This window comes from Phalacrocorax carbo, chromosome 2, assembly GCF_963921805.1.
Source record: "Phalacrocorax carbo chromosome 2, bPhaCar2.1, whole genome shotgun sequence".
Taxonomy (NCBI): domain Eukaryota; kingdom Metazoa; phylum Chordata; class Aves; order Suliformes; family Phalacrocoracidae; genus Phalacrocorax; species Phalacrocorax carbo.
The window spans coordinates 95,002,699-95,028,577 of NC_087514.1; the positions used below are offsets into that span (position 1 = coordinate 95,002,699).

General features: G+C 44.2%; 1 protein-coding gene across 11 annotated transcripts in view; it reads left to right on the forward strand.

Moving 5' to 3' along the window:
• RREB1 (ras responsive element binding protein 1) overlaps nucleotides 1–25,879 on the forward strand; it is a 126,034-nt gene that overhangs the window by 37,675 nt on the left and 62,480 nt on the right. For 6 of the 11 annotated variants that reach the window (XM_064443562.1, XM_064443561.1, XM_064443563.1 and 3 more), the window contains exons 2-3: nucleotides 19,759–19,878; nucleotides 21,214–21,416. In XM_064443562.1, the coding sequence (XP_064299632.1) occupies nucleotides 21,303–21,416 (114 nt within the window). In that variant the 5' untranslated portion in view covers nucleotides 19,759–19,878; nucleotides 21,214–21,302. Of the gene's footprint in view, nucleotides 1–8,160; nucleotides 8,532–8,553; nucleotides 8,804–14,912; nucleotides 15,128–19,758; nucleotides 19,879–21,213; nucleotides 21,417–25,879 lie in introns of those variants that run through there. The other 5 variants (XM_064443556.1, XM_064443554.1, XM_064443555.1 and 2 more) reach the window with 3 other exon arrangements.

A 25,879-nucleotide genomic window follows, 5' to 3' on the forward strand; every position in this document is an offset into this window, starting at 1 on the left:
GCTTTATTATGGGCCCTGTCTTCTCTTGCATGCGGCTCTACCAAGCTTTAACCATTTGTACATGTCAGGTGTTTAGCTTCAGGCCACATTTGTTTTGGTTGCACGAAAAATAAGTTCTCGTGAATGTGCTTTACTTTGTAGGCACTTCTGTTCCGTATGGAGTAAGGGTAGCTTGAAAGTTGTCTGACAAGATTTGCACACCTTGCCAAAAGCCACCAGTCTCCTAAATAAAAACAAAGGCCCAGAAGTTTGTAAATACCTGTGTATGTGATGTAAACAAACTTCCTGTTGCAGGGGCCATGTAGCCCTCCCTTGCAGAGCACAGCTTGCACTGGGACCTTTGTAGCTTCTGTTGAAGCTAATGGGTGTCTTCTATAGAATTGGGCTATTAGTATCAATTCATTAGCAGGACTGAGGCCTTGATTTGTAATGAGCCCTTAAGTGTAATTTGCAATAGCCTGCTGACTGTCTCTTACTAAGCTGCCGTGGGTGCAAGAAGGAAACAGATTGAGGCTGGAGTAATATTCACCTTCGCTTCCAGTCAGGAGGAGTATCTGGAGCAAAAAGGAATGTGCCACACCTAGGATCTCCGGAGTTGGCTTTTCTGGGAACTTAGGCCACAGAGAATGAAATACCCCTGATGCTGTATATGCAGGGTGAAGGTGGCTGCTATCTTTAAAAATATGCATATGAAAACGGAACTGGAAGTTACTGCAGAGCAGCATTTGCAGGTATCAGAGTGAGGAAATTTTTAGAAACCAGACCTGAAAGGTTTTACAGCAGCGAGTATCTCAGGATACCCCCTGACGTTTCTCATTTGCTTTGCTCAAGTGTTGAAAGAACCCCTAGTTTCCGTAGTAATAGCTAGCAATTAATAAAGTACTTCAGGATTTTGTTTTGTTTTGATTATATAGAGTGTGTATGTATAATGTGTATTTTAATGTGCATTTAGAAGCTCCTTTCTGCTTGATTATGGAAGAGGAGACTGTGGAAAGAGTATTTTAAGTTCTTTGACAGGACACTTGATTGAAGTCATTTATTCATGTTAAGCACCCCAGAGCAATATTGGATAGCTCTGTCCTCCTCTGTTTCGAGAAACTCCTCAGAGTGAAAGAAAAATCCCTTTTTTGTTTGTTTTCCAAGAGAAAAAAAAGGAATTTCAAAATGGGTTAAATAGTTTAGCGATTCGTATTCCATTTCTTGCAAACTTCCCCCTCCCCCCTGAGCCCAACCACTCTTCCCCTCTGCTCTTGCCCACAGAATTACCATGCAACTAATTTTAGAGGTGGCTTTACACATTTGTTTTAAAAACGCTGCAGTCTTCATCTCTGGTAATCCACCAGGTGGAAGCAGATGTGTAGAATATCTGTACATGTATTTGTAAACCTTGAGTTTGAGCTGAGGGGGGTTTCTAAGAGGGCAGCGTATGTGCAAAGGCAAAGGAACCCTCGGCAGTGTAAAACTGTCAGTAAAGCAAAAATTTGCAGTTAACCACTAGCTGGATTCGTTGGTGGTTTTTGTTCATGTGGTGGTCTGGGTGACATTGTATTAGCCAATTCTTCTGATGGATGGTTAGAGATCAGTTGCCTGGCTGTTCCGAATTACAACAGGGAGAAGGCTATCGGGGAGGGGATGGGGAGGATAAGATAGGAAGTGGTTTCTTCGAGGTGGGTGCTCTTCTTGTGCTAACAGAACTTTTGGTCTATTAGCCACGAGTGTGCTTTTCTGACCTGCAGGAGCTTGTTGGTAGCTTACTGGTGTCTTCTTCCCTTCCACCTGCCTTCCTGTTAAGCACCTGGCATCCCTGTAGGTACTCTGCTCTTGCAAAAAGCAGCATCTTTGAAGTTTGGGGGATATCCCTTTTGTATTCAGCCCTCACAGTGGTTTTGCTTTGAGTGCATCTTTGTCTGGAAATATGCTAAAAGTGCTAAAATTTTTATTTTGTTTTGTTGAGGGAGGGCAGAGGGAGTTCTCCCAGTGTCAAACAGGAAGCCTGAGGGAGCTCTAAGTGACCTCCTGAAAGCATCCCTCCAGCCTGCAAATGCTTATAGTCGCCGAAAGGCAAAAGGAAAGAGGCTGCACTATCCAGATTTACACTGCCTGCTACGTTTCATGTAACAGAAATGCTGTGGCTGATGTACTGCAGGTTTTTGTGTTGCCCTTCTACAATTTTTCTTCTTGTTTCTCCACTGCAGACCTGTTGCACTAAAATTCTTGTCGCTGCCTGACAAACCATGCTCCTAATAACTGAAGCTTCACTTATAGAGCAAAGCCTGGACAGTAAGATGTGTTGAATATACTGTTTTAAATAATTTCTTTACTGACTTATTCTCTTTGAGCTTTGCTTAATCTGAGCATGCTACGGAAGCAAACTGCCTAAAGTGAAGTGCTCCTTTCCAGCTATACCAGTGAAGATACTTGCATTTTAAGTCCAGAGTTGCAAAACTTAGTCCTTTACTTGTACTCGGTGCATGTTAGGACAAAAATAAAATGGAGGAAGAGCTGAAAAAACCTGTTTGCATCGTTTGAGGCCCAGTGGGCGCTGAGGGTCAGGATCACTCTAAGAATTAATCAGTTTACTAGAGAATATGATAAATCAAGGAAATGATGGTATTGCAATAAGGTTTTCATTTTTTTTTATTAGTACCAGAAACTTCAAAAATAAAAGGGAGCGAGAGGAAAGCCTGGGAGCAGAAGTGGCCTGAAGGGGAAATGTCCAAGACCAGCTTAGAAATGCAGAGAATGGTGGTTCATGAGTGCTGCTTTGCTGCATCTTTGTGTGAAACTCCTTTCTGTCTTGTGGAGGGGGGAGAAAGAGAGCACAGCCCTGTGAAATCTGACTTCTTAACGCTGTTTTGAATATAACTAAATAGTTCTGGGCCTTCTGCTTTCCTTGTGGATTGGGGTTTTTACACAGAGAATGCCAGGCCTGCAGAAAAGTGTCTGTAATCACAAATCTGAAAGCGGTGTGCAGCCTTTCTTGTCATTTTTAACAAGCCAAAACGTCGCAGAAATCTGCCCAGGCAAACTTCTGGTCCTGCTGTGCCCCAGTGCAATAATTATAATGCAGAAACAGCTGATGGGTCATGTCTCCAGCCCTGCACAGCGTTATGACTTGCTACCTACATTCCATGTTTAGCTTTGAGCGATCAGATGGTGCAAGCAACGTGAGCTAGCAGTGCCTGAGGACATGCAGCCAGGCAACACGTCCTTTCCCTCTGCAGCTTTACCTTCTTTTCTCCACTTCTGTCCCATCCCGTCCCCTTAAGGTGATGCATTTTACAATAAATACTGCTCTCTGGAGGGGGTCAGCTGCCCCTGCTGGAGCATGTGTGCCATTCCCACTGTGCTGTATTTCAAGTCCAAGGGCCCAAGGTTTGTAAATATTGTTTCTAAAGTACCTGAGGACTCCAGGTGAGCTGCTTGCCCTACTTACTGAGGACTCGAGCTGTGGTTGGTACATGTGGTGGTACATGGTGGCAGACGGTTTCAGCAATGCTACTGATGTGACTTAATGGAGCATGAGTTGTATTGGGGGTGGTGGTAAATTTTGTCTTTGTGCATGGGGAAAGGGTCATTTACAAATGTTTACAAACAAACAAAAAAGTTGGAAATTATGCTTAATTCAGCCATGTAAAGACTGAGGGAGGTGGGGAGGGAGGGGTATATTTTGAACTTACGTTTGTTTTTGTGCTGCAAAAGGTACACCCAGTCCTTGATCTAGGAAAAATGGATAGGTGAGCAGAAAATTACTAACTCATTGCCTGGAATTGCTCTTGCTTTCTTGCTCCCCTCTTCCAGGGATTCCATGGGAGAGGTGTGGTGCAGACATTTAAATTGTGTTTATTTTATTGTGAACTTATTTTCAGGGGTTTAATTGGAGAAATGAACCTCAGGTAGACTTTTAAATGATAGGAGTGTTCTTCAGGGCAGAGGGGTTGCAAGCGAGCTCTGAGCTGGAGAGGAGGGAGCAAGGGGGAGCAGGAGGAGGGAGTCTGGAGATGGAGCCGGCTGTGGGTTTGTTCCACTACATCTTTTCATCTTTCCTCGGTACTGCAGCACTGAGAGAGTAGTGTTACTAACAACATTCTTGCTCAGGTCCCTCATCCCTCACTCAAATAGAGGGTGTAATTTGACGAAGTGTCAGCTCCCCTGTGTGAAGGCTGTCGATGAAACTGTATGTGTGTACGTTTTTAAGTGAAAAACAAAAAAAAAACCCCAAACAAACACAGATCCCAAAACAGATCAATTCTGTGATCCAGGATCACCCTGTGGTTGTTCAAATGCTAGAACTGGCACAGGCTGGAGGGAGAATGTGTGGCCGGAGCTGCAGGGTGAAGTGAGGACTGGCAGTCTGTCCTTCTTAATGACAGCCGTGGCTTACATCAGGTTAAATCAGTCTGTACACTGCAGGCTGAGGCAAAGCAGAATGGATTAAAAACAGGTTTTCCCTTCTAGCTTGAGTTTCTTTGCAACTGCACTTCTCTGTCAGCTTGTGGGGGGCATATGTATTCCTGCATCTCAGCTGCTGTGGAATGTGAGAGACATCTTTTTACAGGACAGTCTCACAAACTTCAGTATTCACTAAAGTTTTCCATATTTGAACTGCTGTGTCCACAACTTGCACAAATTTTGAATCCGGATTTTTACCTCCTCCTTCTCCATCTGTATCAGCTGTGACTGGCTGCAAACAGGTTAACAGTGAGGCCTGCCCGGCTGCTTAATGGGTGGCCGCCTGGCGCTGCCTTTGGGCTGATGCAGATCATTTCTATTGGCCAAGGTTATCTCCCTGCTGACCTTGTAGCCAGAATTCAGCCTCTCGGTGGCATGGTAATTGTGAAAAGGAGGGCTTCTGAAAGAATTTGTAAAGGCTGGAATATCCTTTCTCTTTTGGTAAAAGCCGTGTTTTATTTTCATTACCGCTCTGAACAAGGAAAGAAAGTGCCTTCATGTTAAGTTTGCAAATTCGGAGAAGGTTGTGTTTTAAGATTCTTTTCTTCTAAAATCCACTGTGGATACTCCCCAGATTTAGCATGGCAAGAGGCTGCTGTACCACAGCTCAGCTTAAAAGCCCACTTTTGCTACTGTACTTTCTCGGTGGTTTGCTCGCTGAGCATTGATAGCTTGCTGTACATGATACACGGCATCTGATTTCTTCCTAGCTGTAGCCTTTCATACCACAATGTCTTTTCCCTTGGTTGTAATTGGTTTGGTTTACTGGACTAAATGTATTTGCATGCTTTTGGGATGAAGAGGGGCTTCTGTTAGCTGTGTAACGGAATGAGGCACAGGGATTAATGGGGGGAATGGGGAGAGAGGGAGGAGTCGGGTGGGTTTTCTTTTTTTTCTAGAGGCATGAGGCTCCTCCTGTAGCAAGGGAGAGCATAGTACATCGAACCTAAAGACCTTTAAAGTACATGCTGAAATGGATGCTGGGAAGATACAGTACAGTGCTTGGGCACAACTCCAAGGCTCCTAAGGCAAGTAATATTTAAACAAGCTGAACAGCCCCTTTAGGCAAGCAGCAGGAAATCCAGCACTGAGCTTTGTGTTGTTGCATGGTCAGCAGAAGATAAAAGCTCAGGCTATACAGCTGGGGTTCCCTCCTATCACTGGATGGCAAACTGTTAAGAAAAGATAAAAGGACAGAAAAGAACAGGGGGTCGCCTTATTGAAAAGCATTCCTTCATATTTTAAGACATCGGAGTACTTTGAAATACATTGGGCCTGATGTAAGTCAGAAACAGCTCTGGTGTGTGTTGGAGCTTTTACATCAGTTGGCAGGCGAAAGGTGAATTCGTCCCTCTGCTACATCAGAGATAAATGTTTAACATGGGTAGGATTGTGGTACGCAAAGGTGCCTCTCCGCGAGCTTCACAGCGGGCAGGAGCTTCCTAGACCTTTTTTTAGGAGCAGGGTGTAAAATGATGGGACTGCTGCTGACTGGGGGCTTCATTCTGAAATGCAACTACCATTCAGCTGTAAATAGCCTCTTCAGGTCCTGCTTTCTGCAGCTGATCCTTGGTTGGGATTATTTTAACAAAGAGGAAGAGAATTTAAATGAATAAGATAGCTATTTCAAGTCATCTAATAATTATTTACTGTATTCCTCCCCTCCATCCCTCCTCCTTTTTTCCTGCATCGCAGCACTGGTGTCTTGGGAAAGAAAATGCTTCAGAGCATTTGTTACCAATTTAGCAGCAAGTACGTGCTCAAATTTGGGATTTCTGAGGTCTGTGTGTGCCATATGTAGGCAAAATGTAATATTTGCTAGTTCCAGTAGAAGGGAACAAACACAAATTTGCTGTTCTTCAGATAGCGTTTCTTTAATCTAGTGAGACCTTACATTTGTGCCTCCTTTTTGTTTTGGTAAGACAGTTAACTGTCCTCCCTAGGGTGCCTAATTGCTTATCATGAACTAATCAGTCCCCTGGGTATATGAAGGGATGAAACACTGCCAAGATAGAGCCTGTGACTTCCCCCAGAGGTGTGATAACCCTCCAAATTGCCCCGCCTTTTGGAGAGCTTGCCTACTGCTCTATTAAAGACCTTGTTACTTCAGAAATTATCCACGTTCAGAGATTTTAGGAAGTTTTAAAGAAGAACATTTGCTGAGGAACCTTTGAACTTGTCAGCTTTAATATTTTTTATGCCAAACCAGTGTTGAATAGCATTTTAAGTTCGGTGTGAAATCTGCTGAAGATGTTGCTGCTGTCACTTCTGTTTATGAAAGTGCCTACCTCCATAGCCTCCATGGCATGCCAGACCCTAACAGGTGAGGCAAAGGCCAGTTTCTGTCTTCAGCTGTCAGTAGGGAGGGATGGCGAAATCTTCTAGTTTCAGGAGCCCTGTTTGAAGTTTAGAGGAAGGAGCAAGTGAAACAAATCTGGTGGTGACTCTCTTCTAATTTTTGGTAGAGTGATAGTTGCACATTACCATGTGTGAAATGGGTGGGTAGATTAAGAAAAGTTTTTCACCCTACAGCGAAGAATAATTTATTTAGCTGATGGGTTTGTTTGCTTTCTCCTTTCAGTTTCTTCTTTTAACTCATTCAAATACATGCTTGTCTGCTCAACAGGTGAGATGGCTACCGATTTCTTGAATTCTTCACTTGTATCTCTTTATATTGAATGGTTGAGCTCCATCAGGCAAATAAAACTTATTACAGAACAGTAGTGTCTAAACTGCAGGTGGAAAATAGCTCCTCCTATTCAGAGTCTGAGTGAAAGGACGAGTTCTGGTGTTGAGGTTTTCTTTGTCCTTTGCATTTGCTCTGACTGAACATCATTTGTATATGAAGTTTGGAGGATGGGGTCTGTCAATTGGGTAGAGATACAGATTGTTCCTTTAAAGAGTTATAACTTAATCAAAGAATAATATCAGATTACTTTTTTCTTCTGTGGCTCTTTTGAAATACTTTAGGTCTTGCTTGCCTCTAGTCATAGAGTAGATTCTGACCTCAGCAAGATTAATGTAAATATATATATATATTGCCATAGTATATACTGGCTTAAAACTGTAAAGCAAGGTGATTTCATTTTTGGAATTAAAAGAAAGGAGCTGTGTGGGTGTGTATGTATATATGACTGTGAAAATGTTCATGGGGAAATATCACTCCTCAAAAGAGGTATGAATTTCAGTATCATAGGTCTGACTACAATCCTTCAGTATTGCTTCACCATGTGTGCATATGTGAAAGTGATTAGTCAGGGTTCCACTGGCAAACTCTTGCTGTCCTACTGCAGAAAGTGGGGTGGGAGTAAGTGGGTGCACAAGCCACTTGATTGATTTTTTTCTTGTTACTGTTTTTCTCTATGGTGAACACCTGCAGCTACTGCTTTACCCAGAATTGGATTGAACCTATCCATAATTCATACTAGTTTGTTTCGGGCTAACATTTTGGTGTATTATATGTCAATGGGAGTTAGCATAAGGAAATGAGTTTCCCTTTTCATACGTGAATTGTGGGAAGAATTGTCTGTGTCATCTGTTTGGTGGCAATGTGTGAAGCACTAGCGGTGGAATTGTTTTTTTGGAAGAGGAGGGTGGTTTTGGACTAGCAGCAGACGTTTTTGGCTGGAGGAATAGCAACTTGAAACTTCACTTACTGAAGAAACCTGTTCACAATTTTGTCTGTTCTTTTTTTTTTTCTTTCCCCAGCGTTCCTGAAATAAACTTCCTGCAATTCTTTGCACTGTGCAGGTGTCCAGACTCCCCTTTACTCATGGTCGCCTGTGCAGCCCGTCAGGCGACTGAAGGCTGTACCTAAAATTCTGCAGGCAGTGCAGAGCACTGCAATGGTCTTGGAATAGTTACGGTGGACACCTTGTACAGCTACAGGCTGTAGCATCCCCTCCTAGTCCGAACAACTGAGTATTGCGTTCCAGGAGTCTACACGTGTGGAGGACTGCCTGGAATAGAAAAAGGAAAGCTGCAGAGATTGTAAGCTGCTGCTTGATCCGTGTGGCTGTTGTGCCGAGGAGCATCAAAACTTTGCTGGATGGATCCGACAGCTCATTGCAGAGTAGAGGGTCAGTCTCGCTGGTTATTTGCAGTTGTTAACCTTAGTGGATTTTTCTGTTTGTTTGTTTGCTTTGGTTTTATATTTTTCTCTGTGTGCATAAGAGGATTGTGGCCTTGCAACCAGAATGCTCATGTTCAGGAAACTTAAGGCTGTTCCTACTGAAGGGCTTTGAAGATCAGCAGGCATTTCCTCCAGGGTTTACAGCATTGTTGGAGGAGCCAGTCGCTGCAGAAGTCTTCAGGCCTATCCACCCGACTTTGGTCATTCCTTACCTCACCAGTACGTGGATTATGCTGTTCGCAGACTGTCTAAGCTCCACGGTGACCTCCATAGATACCTCATGAGCTTTTACAAGGCTGGGCCTGTGTACTTTGTAAAATCCTTTAGGAACGCCTGCTAGGCTCTTAAAGTCCCATAGCAAAGGCTGTATACTACAAGGAACTTGGAAGGTCAGCAGCTGGATGTGATTGTGGATGAAGGGGGATTTGTGTGTGTGTGTGTGTGTGTGTGTATGCATTTCTTGTTTTTTCAAGTCAGGTAGAGATACATCATTTCTGAGAAGGCTTCTTATATTCATCTGATAAAGCCGAGGGACTTTTGAATTCCGTGAGAAATTGTTGAACTGGATCCCTGTGCCCTTTTTTTGCCACGCGTGTTGCAGTCTATGAAAATTAACAGATGTTGTTTCATTTTGTCAGTGTGCAGGAAGCACCTCCCACAGGTTAGTTTCACTGTGTGTACTTCAAAATAGAAAGAAAACTTGTACTGAATAATACCATTGGCAAATAGCATTGCTGTTTAAAATTTTCCTAGTGGCTTTCCTGTGAGAATCTCAACTTGGAGAGGCTTGCCAGCACCATCTACTGCTGCAATTAATTTAACTAACTAAACCAAGAAAGAAACCTTGTATTTCAGAATTTAGAGCTCCACAAACAACCCTGAAGGCTACCTGCCCAGCTGTTACAAGCCAGTGGGTGTGCTCACAAGACTGTGGCAATTTGTTCATCAGTGATGGGAGGGAGGTGTTTTTCTCAAGGGTGGGTTCTCCCTTCACATAGAGGAAGCAATAATCCTCGCTTTGAGCAATTTGTGGTACTCTAGCATCTATGGCAAATATATATCTAGAATAACCCCAGGTAAAATTAAGCAGCTAGCTTGTATCTCTTAATTCTGGTCCAAAATAACCGGAGAATGGCAGGCGATGGTTATCTATGCTTAATATCACATGGAGGTGATGTAGATGGTGCATATCTGTTCCTGGTCCTTAGCAGACTGTAGGCTTGACACCTCTTTGTGCCTCGTGTGGTGCAGGGCAGGGGTTGGCTTTGGCCTGTGGGTCTGCGCAGGGTCTGCCTAGTGTGGAGGTACAAGCTAGGAAGGACAGGTACAGGTTATCTTGCTCAAGAAAAAGCTGTGTAGCCACTTCAGATACTGCAGTTGGAGGCTGACATGACAAATGCCTCCTCGAGTGGATGGGAGAGTGAGGGTTGTACAGCACTCTTCTGAATCCCTTTGCTGCAGCACATCTCTTTTTCCTCCCTGTGGGATGTGATTTCCCCTCTTTAAATTTCAAGCTAAAACTCTCTAATTAAAAAATCTATTTTGGGGATATGCATGTTTCTGAACATTTTAAAATTTCTTGATGATAGACTTTTTGGTTGTTGTTGTTTGGGGAGTGTGATAGGGGGAATAGTTCCTGTGCTGACCAGAAACAGAAGACAGGAAGATAATGATGTTAACAAGGTGGGGGAGAAAAGGAGGTGTTTGTTTAGAAAAAGCCTAGTCACTAAAGCCTGTGGAGCAGAGGAACCCTGCTGATAACACAGATGAAATAGTCTGCCTCTTTCCTAACTTTAGAGGAGTGGAGCTTTGTAATAAATGGCTGCCATGTGGCAGCTGTCTCCCAGCTTCGTGAGCCTGGCAGTAGTTAATCCTGTCAGCAAGTCATGCTCCCTGGAAAAGAACAGCGAGAAGAGCTGCAAACTCTTGAATCATTCTCTCTGCAAAATATTTGCATGTTGAATCTCTTTCTGGTTAAAACAAGTTGGATAGTTTGGTGGAGGTTCTCATCTTTAAGTAGCATTAAATTGCAGCTGTGTTGGCTTTTAAATAAAATGTTAGAAACGTGCTGAGATGTTGCAATTCTTTTCCCTCTTTAAGAAAGAAAAAAGCCATTTTAGTTTTGGAAGGTATATGTTCCGGGGTACAAAATGTGCTGTGTAAAGAAGGTACACTCTGTGTTGCTGTGCCTCTGTGTTAAGAAATTACAGGTTGAGCGTCTGAGATAGTAATTATCCTTAAATCTTGAGGCTTTAAAATTAATCTGTTCACTTCAGTTTGCTTTTTGTATTTTGCTGAGCATGTAATATTTCTGTTCTTTCTCCACAACCCAGAAAACTAGAACTTTGACTAAAAAAAAAAGTTAGAGATATTCATGCAGTACTGTAACACCATCAGATTTTTACAGGGTTTGTGATAAAATCGTGATGGTTGACAATGCTACCACCAGGAAATGAGTTTTAATCCCTGTAATTTCTGTTCTTCATTTTCTGATGTCATGCATCATTTTACTGTGTTATCTTGCTCTGGCGTGCTACCTGGTATTGTGCTCCAAGCAGAGAGGGTGCAAAGACAGCATGATCGGGCTGCAAGGGATGCACTGGGGCTCTGCAGTACGCAAACCAATGCTCTCCCCCTTGGGCTTGCCTGTGCAAGGAAGTTTGCTAGCATGTGGATGCAGTTACAGTGGCGAAATGCCACGTGCAACATAGCTACACTGAGAGGAAAGAGTCTTTTCCTGGTTTAGCTTACCCTGTTTCCAGAATGTTTTTTGCAAAACTGCCCATGCATTCAGACCCTCTGTGATGGTCTCTTTAAATCTATCCTGGAGGAAGGGGATCGCAAGCAGGGCACCGCACGAGAAGCAGGGCACTAGCACAGGAGATTTTCTGTATCTTCCTTGGCGTGATTCATCCTCCCTCTCTAATCCTTGCTGAACCTGTCCTGCTGTGCACACACGACTCTGGCTACGTGTGAAGAGCAAGCGTGGGGGGGTGAAACATTTGCTTGTTTCTCCTTCCACAGATTTGCTTTAAATCTTTGCCTTGTCTTGGGTCCGAAGCTGCCCTTGACTGAGCTGCTGGCCATCAGGACAACGGATGGGGATGGGGACAGGGATGGGGACAGGTCCTCCCTCCCTCCCCAACAGCTGCAGGCGCCAATTGCCAGTGAGCAGCCCGGCCGCATGGTTTTGTGTCTTTTCTTCCTCTTGTTACTACTGTTGCTTCTTGTTTCCGTGATGCTGTGCAGAGGAACAACCAGATGGATTGTCTCCTCGCAGGGTGGGTGCCTGGGCATCAGCATAGCCAGTTGGTATGGCACAGGAGTCCCTGTTTTTTTCAGTGACACCAGGGGCTATTGATGGCAGGCTGGGGCTGTGCTGCTGCACAGATGCTTGCTCTTGGCCCACCTTAAAAGGACAAGATATCCCGTGGTTTAGGCTGGCCATATATTGTCGGGGATGTCAGCATCTCCGTCACAAATACCCAGCGTCCTGCTTCGCCCATCCCACGTCCCTGCAGCCTCTTCTCAGTCAGAGCTGGGGGGTGCTGTAATTCAGACTGTTTGGAGGGAAGGTCGCTTTTATTCTCCGTTACATTCTCCGTTACTCAGAAATGTTTTCCATCTGGCTCTCCCAAGTGCAATCTGTCTAGCTCGCCCTTTGGGCTCTTGGACAAGTATCTCATTCCCTCAGCACAGTGCTTGCTCAGCCATGTAGGTGATGGGACATCAACCTATAGCTTCCCCCACCCCACCAGGGTTTTGAGTTAACTGGGTTTGGTGGGCAAAGGAAAAATGGAAAAAAAAAAACCAAAACCAAACCCACAGAGCTATGTTTTAGATTGTTTCCTCATTTTGCATCCCTCATCCCCTCTTGCTTGCCTGAGGCAGCAGCAGCAGCAGATGAGGTTTTGTGTCCCGGAGTCGCTGGGGCTCCCTCAGGCAGGCATGCTTCCCCTTCCTGGGCCTGTCGGGCAGGGAGGCACACACGACAGGGGTGCCTGCTGGTCCTCACTTCGGCTTCCCCCTGCCCCTCCACTCTCTCTCTCCTTGTCCTCAGCTCCTTCGGGGCCATGTGGGCAGCGGTGGTTTTGTCAGGCAGTGCGACGCCGCTCCCCTGACCCCTTCTTGCCTTCACAAGACACCTCCATCCCGCCTGCAGAGGGAAGGACCTCTGCTCCAGGCTCCCATCCTCTCCTGTGCCGTATCCCAAGGCCGTCCTCTTGCCTGGTGGGATGTGAGCCAGCCCTGGCCCGTGAGAGAGACGCGGCGGCCGGACCGGGGAAGGCCGGTCAGTGTGGGGAGAGACCCCGGGCTGCGTCCCAAGGAGCGCCGCCCCGCTGCGGCCGGTGCCAGCCCGGGGGGAACGTGAAGGGACTTTCTCGGGTCGCCACTTCATCTAAGGCAAGTAAACTGGAGTCAAAGCCAAGAAACACATCGACTTCCTGGAACTCTGTGAGCCGTCCGCACAGCTGTCCCCGCTCCCTGAACACATGCAAAGCAGAGCTTATAAGGACAGACAGTATTGCTTTTGTGTCCCTCCTCAAGCAGCGGGGAGGGCGCAGGGGAGGGGATGTGCCGGGGAAGGCCCAAGGCCCAGCTTTGGCCCAGCTTGTCCTGCGTTCCCCCTGCCTCGCTGTGGTTCCTGGTGGCTGGGGGGAGCCAGGCCCCCTCCCCACCGGCCCCCTGATGGCTGCACGGGCAGGCGAGGATGAGGATGGAGGGCAGTTTGCAGTTGTCTATATGGGAAGGAGTGGAGGGATGTCTGCTTAGAGCCACTTGTTTTACTCTGCTGTTGCCCTGACTTTATTTTTTTTTACATGTCTAAAAGCGGTGCTTGTGGCCCCAGGTTTGTTAAGCTGACTTCAAATCTCAGTATCCTTTTTGCTTGAACAAGCTCTTGAAGCTGACTGCAGTTTGGTGACAAAGGCTTCCTGGAGGGCCAGGTGCTCACCCACAAGCTGATACAAACAGCAAGGGATGAGGAACAGCTCATAGATACTTCTTTAGTCGGGGGGGAGGAGGGCTAAGGCGTTAGAAAAATCTCAAAATTCATCAGCAGCTGTTGAGCCTAAATGCAGCCGTAGGTTATTGCAGCTCTTGCAGTGCCACGCACTGCACTGTGTGGCACTGCCGTCCCTGAGAATGGCAGTGCTGATCGGGAGCTCAGTGCAGGCTCGGATCAAACTCTCTGAGGTGCCTGATGAGCGAGCTGGCAGAGGCCTGGACTTTCCTGTTAGGAGCCTGGAGGCCATCGGGTTTTGCTTTCGCTCTTGGTGCTGGAGCAGCATGTGCCTCTGTTCTTCTTTTTAGCTTAGTGAGACCACAAGCTCCTGCATGAGGGCAGTTCCCACAGCACACAGAGCTTGCGAAAGGAGTAAGCATGGGTACCCTGTTCAAGTTAGCAAACTGAGCACTGGGACAAGAAGATAGGTATGGATGCATTTTATATTAAAGCTGCCTGGTGTCTCTGTGCATTGCTGTAAACCATTCGGACCATATAGGAGAACTTCATTCAGGAAACCCCTGCTTTCCTGGTATGGTATCTCACTGTTAGATTAGTATAGTATCCTTGTTTTCAGTGTATTATATCAATGTAATACCAGGGTGTGTATATGAGGGTGATTCGGTGTTGTCTTTTGCTTAAGGCATTAACTAAGTTCAAATTCTGGTATGCTTTATGGAGAGATGCGGTTGGTTATCTGAGCATCCTGAGGACCATTAGTGATCTATAAGTCATCAGGAGGTGATTTTCAAAACCTACCTAAAAACTGAATGTACCTGTGTAACTCATCGTACATGCAAGGAAATAAAACAGGAGAAGTAAATGTGTTTAAATATTTAAAATTCAGCTTAACTGTCAGGTGTTGTAGCAGCAGTATACAAAATAATCTGGAAATACGAGGGTTGTCTTGTTCTTGTTTGGTGCTTTTTCCACTGCCCCGCCCCCAAAACAGAAGGTGGTCCCTAGCTCAGTTTTAAGGCATTGCCATGACCATGTGCTTCACTTGCTTATTCTGTGTCTGGGTGTATCTGTCTGTGTACATGCTAGGTGAGGAAAGGCATATAGGTGTTGTGGATTTGTAGGGTTGTTCTGGGAAGCAAAGTATTATAGGTGTGCTAACCCAGTCAAAACAGTTGTGTCGCTAATAGCTCAGAGAGTGCATAGCAAGAGGAGCAGTCTGTCTTCTGGTGCTCACAGAATATCCTTCAGGAGAAGTTGCTCCTTTTGGTTGTTGTCTTTTAGGCTTTGTTTTGTTTGGTTTTGATTTTCCCTAGAGGAAAACATTAGTTAGAGGTACAAGTTCGAAACCTTTGGGGTAACCTTCTTAGTTTTTACAGAATGCTAAGTGAAAGAACAACCACCACATGCTCCCGTGCCACTTTCTTTTTATGCTTCTCTTCCTTTCCTCATAGGCTGCTCTATACTCGTGCTCCAGCAGTGGTGACAGTGAGGTGATGCTGCCAGTATAATTCTCTACCACTGGGGTGCCGAGTCAGCACCAACACTTCAGTAGCAAGGGCAGAGTTGGTATTAAAAAGGTCAGTCGGGAAAACTTTTTTTGTTTGGTTTTCCTTTGCCTTGAGGCAGTGCTTTGAATAGCGTTAACCCTTTTTTCTTCCCACATGATGCCTTTTCACCCTCTTTCCTTCCTGCCAGCTTTGATGCAAAATCATGTTCAAAATGTAGTGCGGGTGATTGTGCACATCTCTTGGAGTGGGAGTGACCATTTGTGCTTGGGAATGTCGCCATGTGCTCTCGGAGTAAAATCTGTACCTCTGTGTAGAAGCAGGAAGTATAGAAGTACAGAAGTAGGAGACCAGTACATCAGAAACCGTTTGGAGCAGGCAGTGTAGCAATTCTTGGGTATTATAATCTCAAGGGTAAACGGTAAACTTTTGTTTATTCAAATGTGATATCCCTCTTTGAAGTTCTGTATACTGGAAGGTCTGGCCTCTGGGCTTCATTTAAATAATCCTTGGGGTTTTTTTCTACCACTTGGAAAAAAAAAAAACAGTGGGAAAGCCTTGAATACACTAATAGCATTGGCTAAGATGGAAATGATGAAGAAGGCTCAGGATTCCTGTTTGAGCCTCACGGGAAAAAGTGGTTTGAAATGCATGTGCGTGGGGGTGCACATTCCTAAAACTGTCATTTGTTTCCCCTGTTTCTCCTCCCCCCTGTGTTCTGTACTACATACTATGACATGTTTAATGAAACCAATAAAAGTATTTGGCTGAGAGTGTTAATCTTTCCCTGGCCCAATTAGTGCATGGCTTCTACTTTTACATTAATGTGGATTTTTTCAGAAGGCAGAACAATGAGCAGCTTTGTGCTGCACACCAGGTTTTCCCCCTCCTCGCCTGTATTGTGCCTTTCTTCCTATCTATTCCAAAGGGAGAGCTCATGTGCAAAGACAGTGGAGCAATCTGGAGCAGAGACTTGTACTGGCTCCCAGGGGCCAGGATGTGCTGCTCCGTGCTGGTGTAGCCGCCTCTCGACAGCAAGTCAAGTGACTGTGACTCTGAAGACTCATCATTTCTTCTCCTTTCTTCTTCCTTCCCCTGTGGCCTTTGTTCTCCTTTTTGCTTCATCCGTGGTGCTTTTCACCAGAAGGAGAAGCAGCTGTAACTGTTGAGAGTGGTCTTAAAACAAGAAAATTAAATACAGATAAATACACATAAGTGAAGGGGGGAAGTAAGTGTTGATAGGCTCAGCTTTAACATACAGTGGAGTCACACTTTATCCCAAAGGAGGAAATAGGTCTAGCAAGTGTCTTCCTGTACAGACTGAATGGGAAGCAACAAGGCTTTTTTCTTTTTTTTAGTTCTCTGCTTTCTCAGTGGCTCCCATTAGCTGGTTATGTGAGGCATCAGGTGTGGGCCTCTCTCAGCAGCAGGAGCTAAAGGCCCCTCAGGTTTCTCTGTGGAACTGAAGTTGCGCCAGTTTCGTGGTTTCAGCAACATCATCAAGTGGAGGCGACAGGTTCCTACAGAGGAGCCAGGTCTCTTGGTGTGGCCGTGCAAAGGGGGCTGCTGTGTTCTTTTGTTTGGTGTGTGTCCCCCGACATGTGTTAGCGCTCTCGCTCTGTTGCTTGCTCTGTGCTTTTCCTCCTTTTCACAGAGGATGACTGTGACACTGGGGGGTTTCTTCAAAGTAGAAGATGACTTGAATGCTTGTGACCACTTCCCTCTTTCCTAGAGGCTTTGGTCCGACGCTGAATGCAACCTGAGGCTGCACTGTTTGCCAGCTTATTTCCTGTTTGTCCTCTTTCCTGGAGGTCTTTGTTTTCTTTTGAGAAGAGGGAGGAAGAAGGTTCCATCAGCATGACCTCCAAGCAGGGGCATTTGGTGTGAGCTGAGGTGGCTTGCAGTCCTGAAGGCAGCATGGCATAGGGCATCAGTGCTGGTTGCTGCCTGATTGCCTGAGTTTCATAGGTGCTGTGGAAAAAAAACAACTTCCCTTCCTCAGTGATGCATTTATTTAAAGAAAAAAAAAAAGGGGAAAAAAAAAAAAAGCTGCAAGAGAGGTCTCTCAGTATGTTCCTGCCTAGAGGCGCTCTGCCATGGGTTTTCCCACAGGAAGGAGTGATTTGGCCCAGTATTCTTATTGTTTCTATATCCTATTGCAAATAGAAAGTTATGCTTCTGAAATCAGTGTGTGCTGCTCATGCAGTTGTCTTTGTTTCAGTGGTGCATTTTTGCTTCATGCAAGAGAGTGGAAAATACATATATAAATAAAAGCATGCAACAATAATATCTACGTTTGCAGAAATTAAGTTGCCATCTTTCAGCTGCTTCCAAAATAGGAAATTTTTAATGTACAGAAAATGGTTTTAAAAACAAGATCTGTGACTATACATCTTTCTTCGCATTAGCAGAGAAATATTTAGATTCAGAAATAAAAAACCTGTTGATTCTTAGAAATTATGAAAGGCTGTAATAGCACAATATGTAGTTTTCCTCCTGAAAGAAGAACAGGGAGCAAGCTGGCAGGTGTTTTCTAAACCAGTTAGTAGGTTTGTTAATATGTGCATGCCTTTTCTCTTTGTGATGAACATTCCCCATTTTCACTGGTGCTAAGAGCACTAGGAATTCTGACTCTAGTTCTCTGGGAAGCTGCTCAGCTATTTTAAAGTTATCTTGGCCAACTCAGGAGTCTTCGCAGTTGCACAATAAATTGTCTTTTTCCAGGATGAATCAGCGGTGACATTAATGTCCTAGGTATTGACTGAAAGAGAAATAAATAGGTCTGCTTTGGAAGGAATAGTTGGGTTTTTTGGTAGGGTTTTTTTAAGGACTAAAGCACTTATTTGCATCGTTCTAACAGAAATCCCTCCAAATAACTTAACTAGTCCTTATTTTTGGTGGTACTAAGCAGATACAGCAAGCAACTTTTAGCAAAGATTTAGGTCAGTCTCAAAAATAACTCTTGTGCTTATTCTATTCAAAATTAAGTCAGCTACCACGTAAGTAGTTAAAAAAAGATTGGGGGGAAGGAGGGGAAGAGAAATTACTGTGTTGCTCCTGAATGAGATGGACCTTTTTTAAAACCAAGCAAAATGACAGCAAAGTTGTAACAGTTAAGGACAAACAAAATAAAAACAAATAAACAGCTCCCATAATTACTGGAGAAAATACAGAAGAGTGGGTACTTGGCCTCACCTTGGATCAAGAAATCCCTGTGTCACAGGGACCACTAGTGTTTTCTTAGCAGAAAAGTACAAAAATGACTAGGGAAGAGTTATGTTGAGTTGTTCAGGATAGCATAAAAATACTCTTTTTGTCTGTTTTTGAAGGTACAAATTGAAAACAGTGTTTGTTAATAAGTTGATGTTATCCAGAGCCTTAGGCACTGGGCTTAGTCGGGTCCTAGGTTTTGTTTCTAGACTGCATTGGCTCGCTATGTCAAATCATCTGTGTGCTGCTCCTAGGAGGGTCGGCAGTCAAACGTAGGAAGCTTGAATCTGCTGCTTTGTCTGGCATTGCGTGAAATGAGGAACTGCTTGACACAAGCTGGGCTCTTTCTTTTTTTCTGCCTTTTCTTGTGCATTCTAAAATGTCAGTAGTTGGGGTAACATAGTCACTTATTGTTTGCAAATGCTGTTCAAACAGCATTTGAAGATGTGTTACGTGACTGATTTGCATGAGAATATGTTTTTTAGACGGAAGAAACCCTCCTGAGTTAACTATGGTTTGAGGCTGATGGTCTCTTCTTTCTGAAAAAAAGGAAAACCTGTATTAAGTTTGCTGGATGTGATTTGTAAACCTGAGGTGATGAAATGTCCACAGTGTGTTCATTTCCATAAAGAAATAGAAGTTTTGCATGTAAGGTTATAAAGGTGTATTTCTCCATTAAAAATGTATCAGTAGTTTTCTGTATTAAAAATGACCTTTTCCAGAGGCTATCACTGTGGGTGCCACGGGCGGAGAACTCCTCTCTTTCTCATGCATCGATCATTCCCCGTCACCTCTAAAAATGATGTTTAACTGCCCTGTCATTCTCCAGCCAGAGCAGGCATCCTTCCTGAAACCCCAAAGATAGCATGATAAGTTTGTGGTTTCAGAAAGGGGTGTGGAGAAAATCTGTTGGTACACATGATGGTTGCTTACGTGTTCAACTCATCTGGAAACCTTGGGCAATGGGTGTGAGGAATGTGCCGAATGCTTCCAGAAACCTCAGTAGTCATGTCACCACTGCTAGAAGGAAGAAAAAGGTCACCATGAATTCATGGAGTAAATGTTAATCCTCCGAGAAGAGAAGGGGGGAGAAATGTGTGTATTAAATTGAATTACTTACATTCTCTAGCTGCAGAATATTTTTCCAGCTTCCTAACAAAATGTCACAACCGTCAGTGATACGCTAGCTTGCTGTCTTCTCTCCTTCCTCCTCTTTTTTTGCTGGCTGAACTGGGGACCAAGCCAGTAAGGGTTTCCTCTCTTCATTTGCCCAGGTTTCACCGCTGGCAGAGGCAGCAGCATCTCCCAGCCCAGTGCCCAGCCACTTGTGTGAGTGGGCATTGGACTGCACTGGCACTGTTTATGCGCTTCTGTTGTCAGACCTACATACCAGTCAGGGGAGCCCTCAAACTAAAGGGCTGTGGTATTATTTTGCTAAAATGGCTTTCAGAAAAACTTACTCCCTTTCTCTTTTTCCCTTTTCCCTCACATAGTGCTAGAGGGTGCTGCTGAAGAAGAGGCTGAAGAGCCAGACGCTACTATACATACTACACTAAGTGAGGAGACCGGCAACCAAGAAGAGAGCCACAGTCAATTGGGGGATAAAAATGAAGGTAACTGGTTTGGCTAGCTCAGTGTGACTCTAAATTAGAGCATTGATGAAGGGTTGTGGAAGCATTTCTTACCCATCCATAGCCCTTATCTGTGTGAAGAGCGTAAGATACATAGAGCAGAAGCACCGCTGCATGCATTTCTTTCCCCATCCCTAACCTTTATCTGTCTGAAAAGAATAAAATAGGTTGAGCAGAAGCATGGGCACATAAATACTCGACTACCACTACAGGGTCCCAAACTAAGATTCTCTTGGCTCCCAGTAACTTGGCAGCACATTACTTAGCCTCAAAAAACCACCTGTTTATAATGCTCAGACATCATCCAAAGACAGTATTATGCAGAGATCAAATGTTCACAAACAAACATGTTCCTCCTTGTTCACCCTCACATCCTCTTGTGTTACAGTGACTTTCTCACAACACGCATTAAGGTTCTGTGCTCTGCACCAGAGGTGACAGAGCAATAGACTTGCAGGGTGTTCCTGTTTGTTTGGGAGACTTCTTTTGGGGGAAAGGAGTGTTTAATTTGAAAGCATTTTCCTTTCCAAACTTGGAAAGAGGAAAGTGGAAGGCCTTAGCTGTGTGTTTGACATGTCTTTATGTTGAGAAACCAGAGATGAGATTTTAGGTGCGTTTTGAATTTGGTATCTGAGATGGACACATTCCTGCTACATGCAGAATGTGATGGAGAAGTCTGAATCTGAACAGCTTTAGCTGTGGCGTTAATCGTGGATGTAACACATATGGTAGACCAAAAAGAAAAAAATATCTACATAGATGCCAGCTGTAGGAGTAGAGGAATTTGGGGGGATTTGGTGCTTTGTTTTGGTTGGATTTTTGCTAATTTAGCTTATTCTGTACACAGCTCACTTAAGCTATGCTAGAATGAGAACCCAGTACCCTACACTGTGTTACTAATGCCATGATAGTGCACTTCCACTCAGAGCACGTGCTTGCTTGAATGATTGTGCTTGCCAGAGCATGCATTCATCAGTACTGCTCTACTAGTTCATGGTGATCACAAGGTGCCATGAATAATACCATTTTACAGCAAGAAAGTTTAAGGTAAATCACTCTATAAGCCCCATACTGAATTAAGCTTGAAAATTAATATAATGTGAACATCCTATGAGAAGAAAGGTACCCCTTGTCCTATGTGTTCCAATATAAGAAACTTTTCCAGTTACAAGGACTCCGGTTATTATGGGTTGTTGCCCGTGCTGCATGATGATCCAGCAGAGTGTGATGCGAGTTACAGGCAGCTGAAAATACTATGTTTTGGTTTTTTTTAAGATGGCCTAGCAACTCCTATGTGTGTTTTGTTTTTAATTCCAGAGAAGCAGCTGGAAAGCTTAAACAGCTACAAGGTATCACCAAGTTCACCAAACAGTTTGGACGGAGCTGACTTGTCCTCCATTGACGCCATGATGTCAGCAGTGATGAATGTGGGGAAGATTGCTGAAAATGGCGGGAACTCTCAAAATATCAAATCCCCCTCAAAGTCTCCTGCACCAAATCGGATTGGCAGGAGGAACCAGGTACATAAATCCAAATGCAGGGAGGATGAAGGGGAGAGAAGCATCTGCATGGGAAGTGATAAGGCATAATCATGTTTCTTTGATTGTGTTGCCTTTCTTTCCTCAGTGGGTATTTCTTGCCTCTGCCATTGCTCCTCTATGTGTATGTATGGTAGCTCTCCAGAACATAACTTTAGAAAACTGGGACTCGAAGGGGTCTGATTGCTTGGATTCACATGTAGAACATTGGAGCACAAGCTCCAATGTCATGTAGTGGCGAGCTGGTCTAGCAGATGCCAATGGCAGTGACAAAGACACCTAAGAATTGCCACTTCTTCCCTGCTGCATCCTTTTTCCAGGCTCTCGCATTCACATAATCTGTTGGGGCAGCAGTTCATTTCATGAAACTAGGTGAAAAGAAATAGCTCAGAGAGGAGCAGATTAGTGTGGCATGGGGCTTGGCTTCGCCATTCTGTGGGACCCCTCATGAGGTGTGCAGCTGTCCCTGGGGAAGATCCAAGTGATTTAAGGTTGAAGATGGTGCTAGAACGAAACATCCATCAGGGCATTCAGTTCACATGTGTGTGGTGTAAGGTGCCCGTACTTCATTGTTAATAAAACCATGAAGAGCTATTGCAGAATGCTTTGTACAAATCTTGCAGAGCAAATATATGTAGCTTTTATCAGGTTTTTTCCATTTACCAGTTGATGGCACCAACTGATAGCAATATTGATCTAAACAAGTGAAAGGAGAGTCCTATCAGTTCAAGCTGTGATTATATATATCCATGTTTTTCTGGCCCTGCTGGGCCAAGCCCTACCAATGAGTGTGCTGCAGAACAGCAAGAAATACTGCAAAACCATGTGTCAGTTTGGCTTTGGAGCTTGTAGTGAAGCATGGAGAATTTGTAAATGATCAAGATGTAACAGGGACCAGAAAGGTTGAAAGGCATAACTCATGTGATGTTCCTATAGTAGTTTATTAATAGCTTGCTGAGTAGCTGCCCAGTTGAGACTTATGACTTGTCTTGGATTTTTTTGCTTGAAAGGAGTCAGAAGCCATTAACTGTAAATGAATGTTCTTAAATTAAGAGCCTGGGCAGTATACTGGCAACAGTGTTTGTGGGATCATATTGTCTAGCACCTGGCTTTAAGGTTTATTTGCAATATTCCCACTTAGGGCTGCCCTGGTTCCTTGATTTCATCATGTGAAGTAACGCACTGAAGTTAAGACTAGTCTCAGTGGCAGTGCTATTACACAGCTGTCCGTCGGTACACCATGTGGTTTGGCTTCAGGGAAGTTTATTAGCGTTAGTGACCTTTATTCCACCTGATATTTCGATGGGCATCGAATCAAAGGAAGCTCGAGAGTAAATGTGACAGGATTAAGAGGGATTCTTACAGCATAAAAATAAACAAATACATTGAAAACATAGTAAATAGCCTATTTGTTTTTAGGCTGAAAGATAATTATCACTAGAGGGGCAAATGGCTACATTACTGAGAATATAGAAGTGAGATGTGAAATATTAAGTGGGTATCAGTCTGGTTAGTAACCTCTAATATGGTGAATTTCCACTTTCAGCATAGCAGAATGAAAGCACTGAATTGTTTCAGTGTGTAGCAGTGCACAGATCTCAGATTCTGGTCAGAATGTGCCCCTTATTATAATTTCAAGAATAATAACAGTTAGCTAGTTTTCTGGGTCTGACTGCTGTTTCCCATGAGTTGGCAGCGAAACATTTTGCCCTGGACCTTTGTCCCGAAGTCTATGGTTCTCTTTGTAATGCTGACTTTATCTTGGCTCTAGGCTGCCCATAGTCTAATAACCACGTTCTCACATGAACCAGCATCCATTTTAGTTTCTCATTTGCTTTGCTCTTGGAGAAAATAAAGTGTGACAAAGGTGTTTCTTGAGCTGGAGAAAACACAAATAGACCTAATGCACAACTCCAGAAGCATTTGCCATCAGTTAAATGCAGAGCAGTCATGCCAGGTTGACTTACTAAAGGCAGAGTAGCTAACAAATTAGCTGCTAATTTTATCTCACAGTTCAGGAAGTGTGTTTTCACCAGCCTGGCTCTGGTGGGGTAGCTGAGTGCTATGTTTTAAATTTGTGAGTGGGGGTGCTTTTACAGTAGGGATGCTAATGTTTTTTGGTCTGGATTGGGTCAATCAACAGCATTCCTGTTGTAGCTACCCTGGATTTGCTTGAGCTGTGTTATGGTATGCAGCATGTACCCTGTGTGACCACTGGAGAAAGTTTGGGTTTTAGTTAATAATAAACCCCAGATTCAATACTAATCAGCTCTGGCTGAGCTATAGTGTGTTTCTGATCTTTGCTTCAAGGTGAACCAGTAATTACTCTATCTTCTGTTAATTTGTTGATTCGAAGAGCAGGCAGTCTAGAAAGCAGGCTTTGAAACAATCAAGTGCATCATGTAGAACTGCAGCACTCATTAAAGGGGGGCTGTGTGCAAAAAAAAAATAGTAGGTTGATAATTTCCCAGAAATACCCTGGGGATTAAACACCATCTAAACTGTCAGCACAGCTGCAGGCATTTTCCTCACGGCACAGTGTGTTTGTTCTCTGTCCTGAGCCAACTTTAACAGGGTTGCAGTATAATTGGAGCTGAACATTACTCCACAGACAGGTTGCATATCATAGAATTAAAGTTGTATAAGTAGGATGGAATGCTTGTATGTGGATTGTATGTTTGTATATAAAGGGGGGGGGGGCACTGGGATTATGTGTTCTAATTTTCTTGGGGTGTTCAGACTTCATAGCGGCAGCCTTGTTTGCTTGCTTTCTAATGTTTTGTGAAATAGGATGTTAGGCCTTGGCCCATATGCATGGCCTACAGTGATTAGCTTTAGAATAGAGAGCCCTGAAATACAGTTAGAAAAAGTTGTACGAGAGAAACAGTAGGGAGGAGTGAGAGAACCTAATCCTTGCAGTCCTGATACTTTTAGAAGTAAGGTCACAAGTTTTTACTTCACGCAAAATGGGAAAGTAGCTCTTCATCCAAATCCACGGGTCACTGAAGTTAATAGAAAATTATCATGGCCCGGTTTTTGAAAACACAGTGTTAGATTTTTAATGGGGGACTCTCCAGAATGGTTCCCCAAATCATCTAGGAGGGGATATTCCTTTACTGAGACTTAAAAAACCTTTTGTCTAACACAGTGTCAGCACCTTTCCTCCTAACATTGCAGATAATTTGTCACAGAGGCTTCGGTTAGTCATTCTCAGTGTTCTCCAGAAATGCTTGTGTCTGACAATCAGTTGATGACTTTTGGGAGAGCCACGGGGGAGAACTGTGTGGAGAGAAGAAATGCACAGATAACCATCAACTCCCTCCTGACTAAAGAGCTACTGAGGATGGGTTTTCTTTTTTGCTTGTTTTCCTGGTTTTACTAATGATACTTAAAATAACCAGCAAAGGGGTTCAGTAGAACATGTCCTTTTGGCATAAATATTACACTTCCCTATCGGTCACGCAGAGATGGTTTTTGTACTCTCTTGTCACCAGAAGTGTAGGTAACAGGCAGTGGATCTATCTAGCTGGTGAAGATTTGCATCATTCTACAGAAAAATGAGGTTTAATTTTCAGTGCCAGATCATCTTCCTTTTAACATACAGGCATTGGTGCAGAAGCCGTGCTGGGGTTTCTTAGTCAGGTGGTGAAAATACCCTTTATGTCATGCAGTAGCCATCCTTGCACACTATTCAGGCAAACGCCTTTGGTTCCTGCAAGAATGCCATTTCATCCTGGGCTGAAAGAGTGGCGGCTTTGCTCAGTGTCTCAGGGGCATACTTAAATCAGGCTGAGCTCTCTGGTCGGCTTAATTGTTTGTACTCATGGTTTGACCACGGCTACTCCTGATTCTCACCTGGGTGGAGAATAACCGGGTTCATAATGTGTTCTTTTTGAGTCACGTACACTCCTGCATTGTCACCTCTTTCTCGCTATGATCTCATCAGATCTTGCAAGCTTCAGAAGGGTTGGGCCTGGCCAGTGTGCCTGGATGGGATGCTTCCAGGAGAAACACAGGATGCTAAGGGAAATGGGTTGGTGATTCAGTAAATGCTGCTCTTCCTTCTGAGTCAGCCATGGAGCAGAACATACAGCCCCTAGAAAAGAGCGCCAAGCTAGTGCCTTGCCATCAAGATGGGGTAAAAAACCTGAAGTCCTGACGACTTGCGCTTGTTAAAGATCTTTTGGGAAGATTAGCGGCATTTGCCCACGTATTTCAGTGGTGTTCCAGTAATTACTTTCTGCTCACCTAAATTCCTCTTGACAGTTTGAGCTGGTCGCAATAATTGCCTTCGCTTCCTGTCCTAAACTGCTACTGCTGAGTATCCGTGTGCTGTTAAAACAGCTGCTGTACTTCTGCAGTAGTTGAAATGGCCCCTCTTTATAAATTCAGAAGTTTCTGAAACTTCCCTGAGGGACCTATCAGGCTGATAAATGTATACCTGC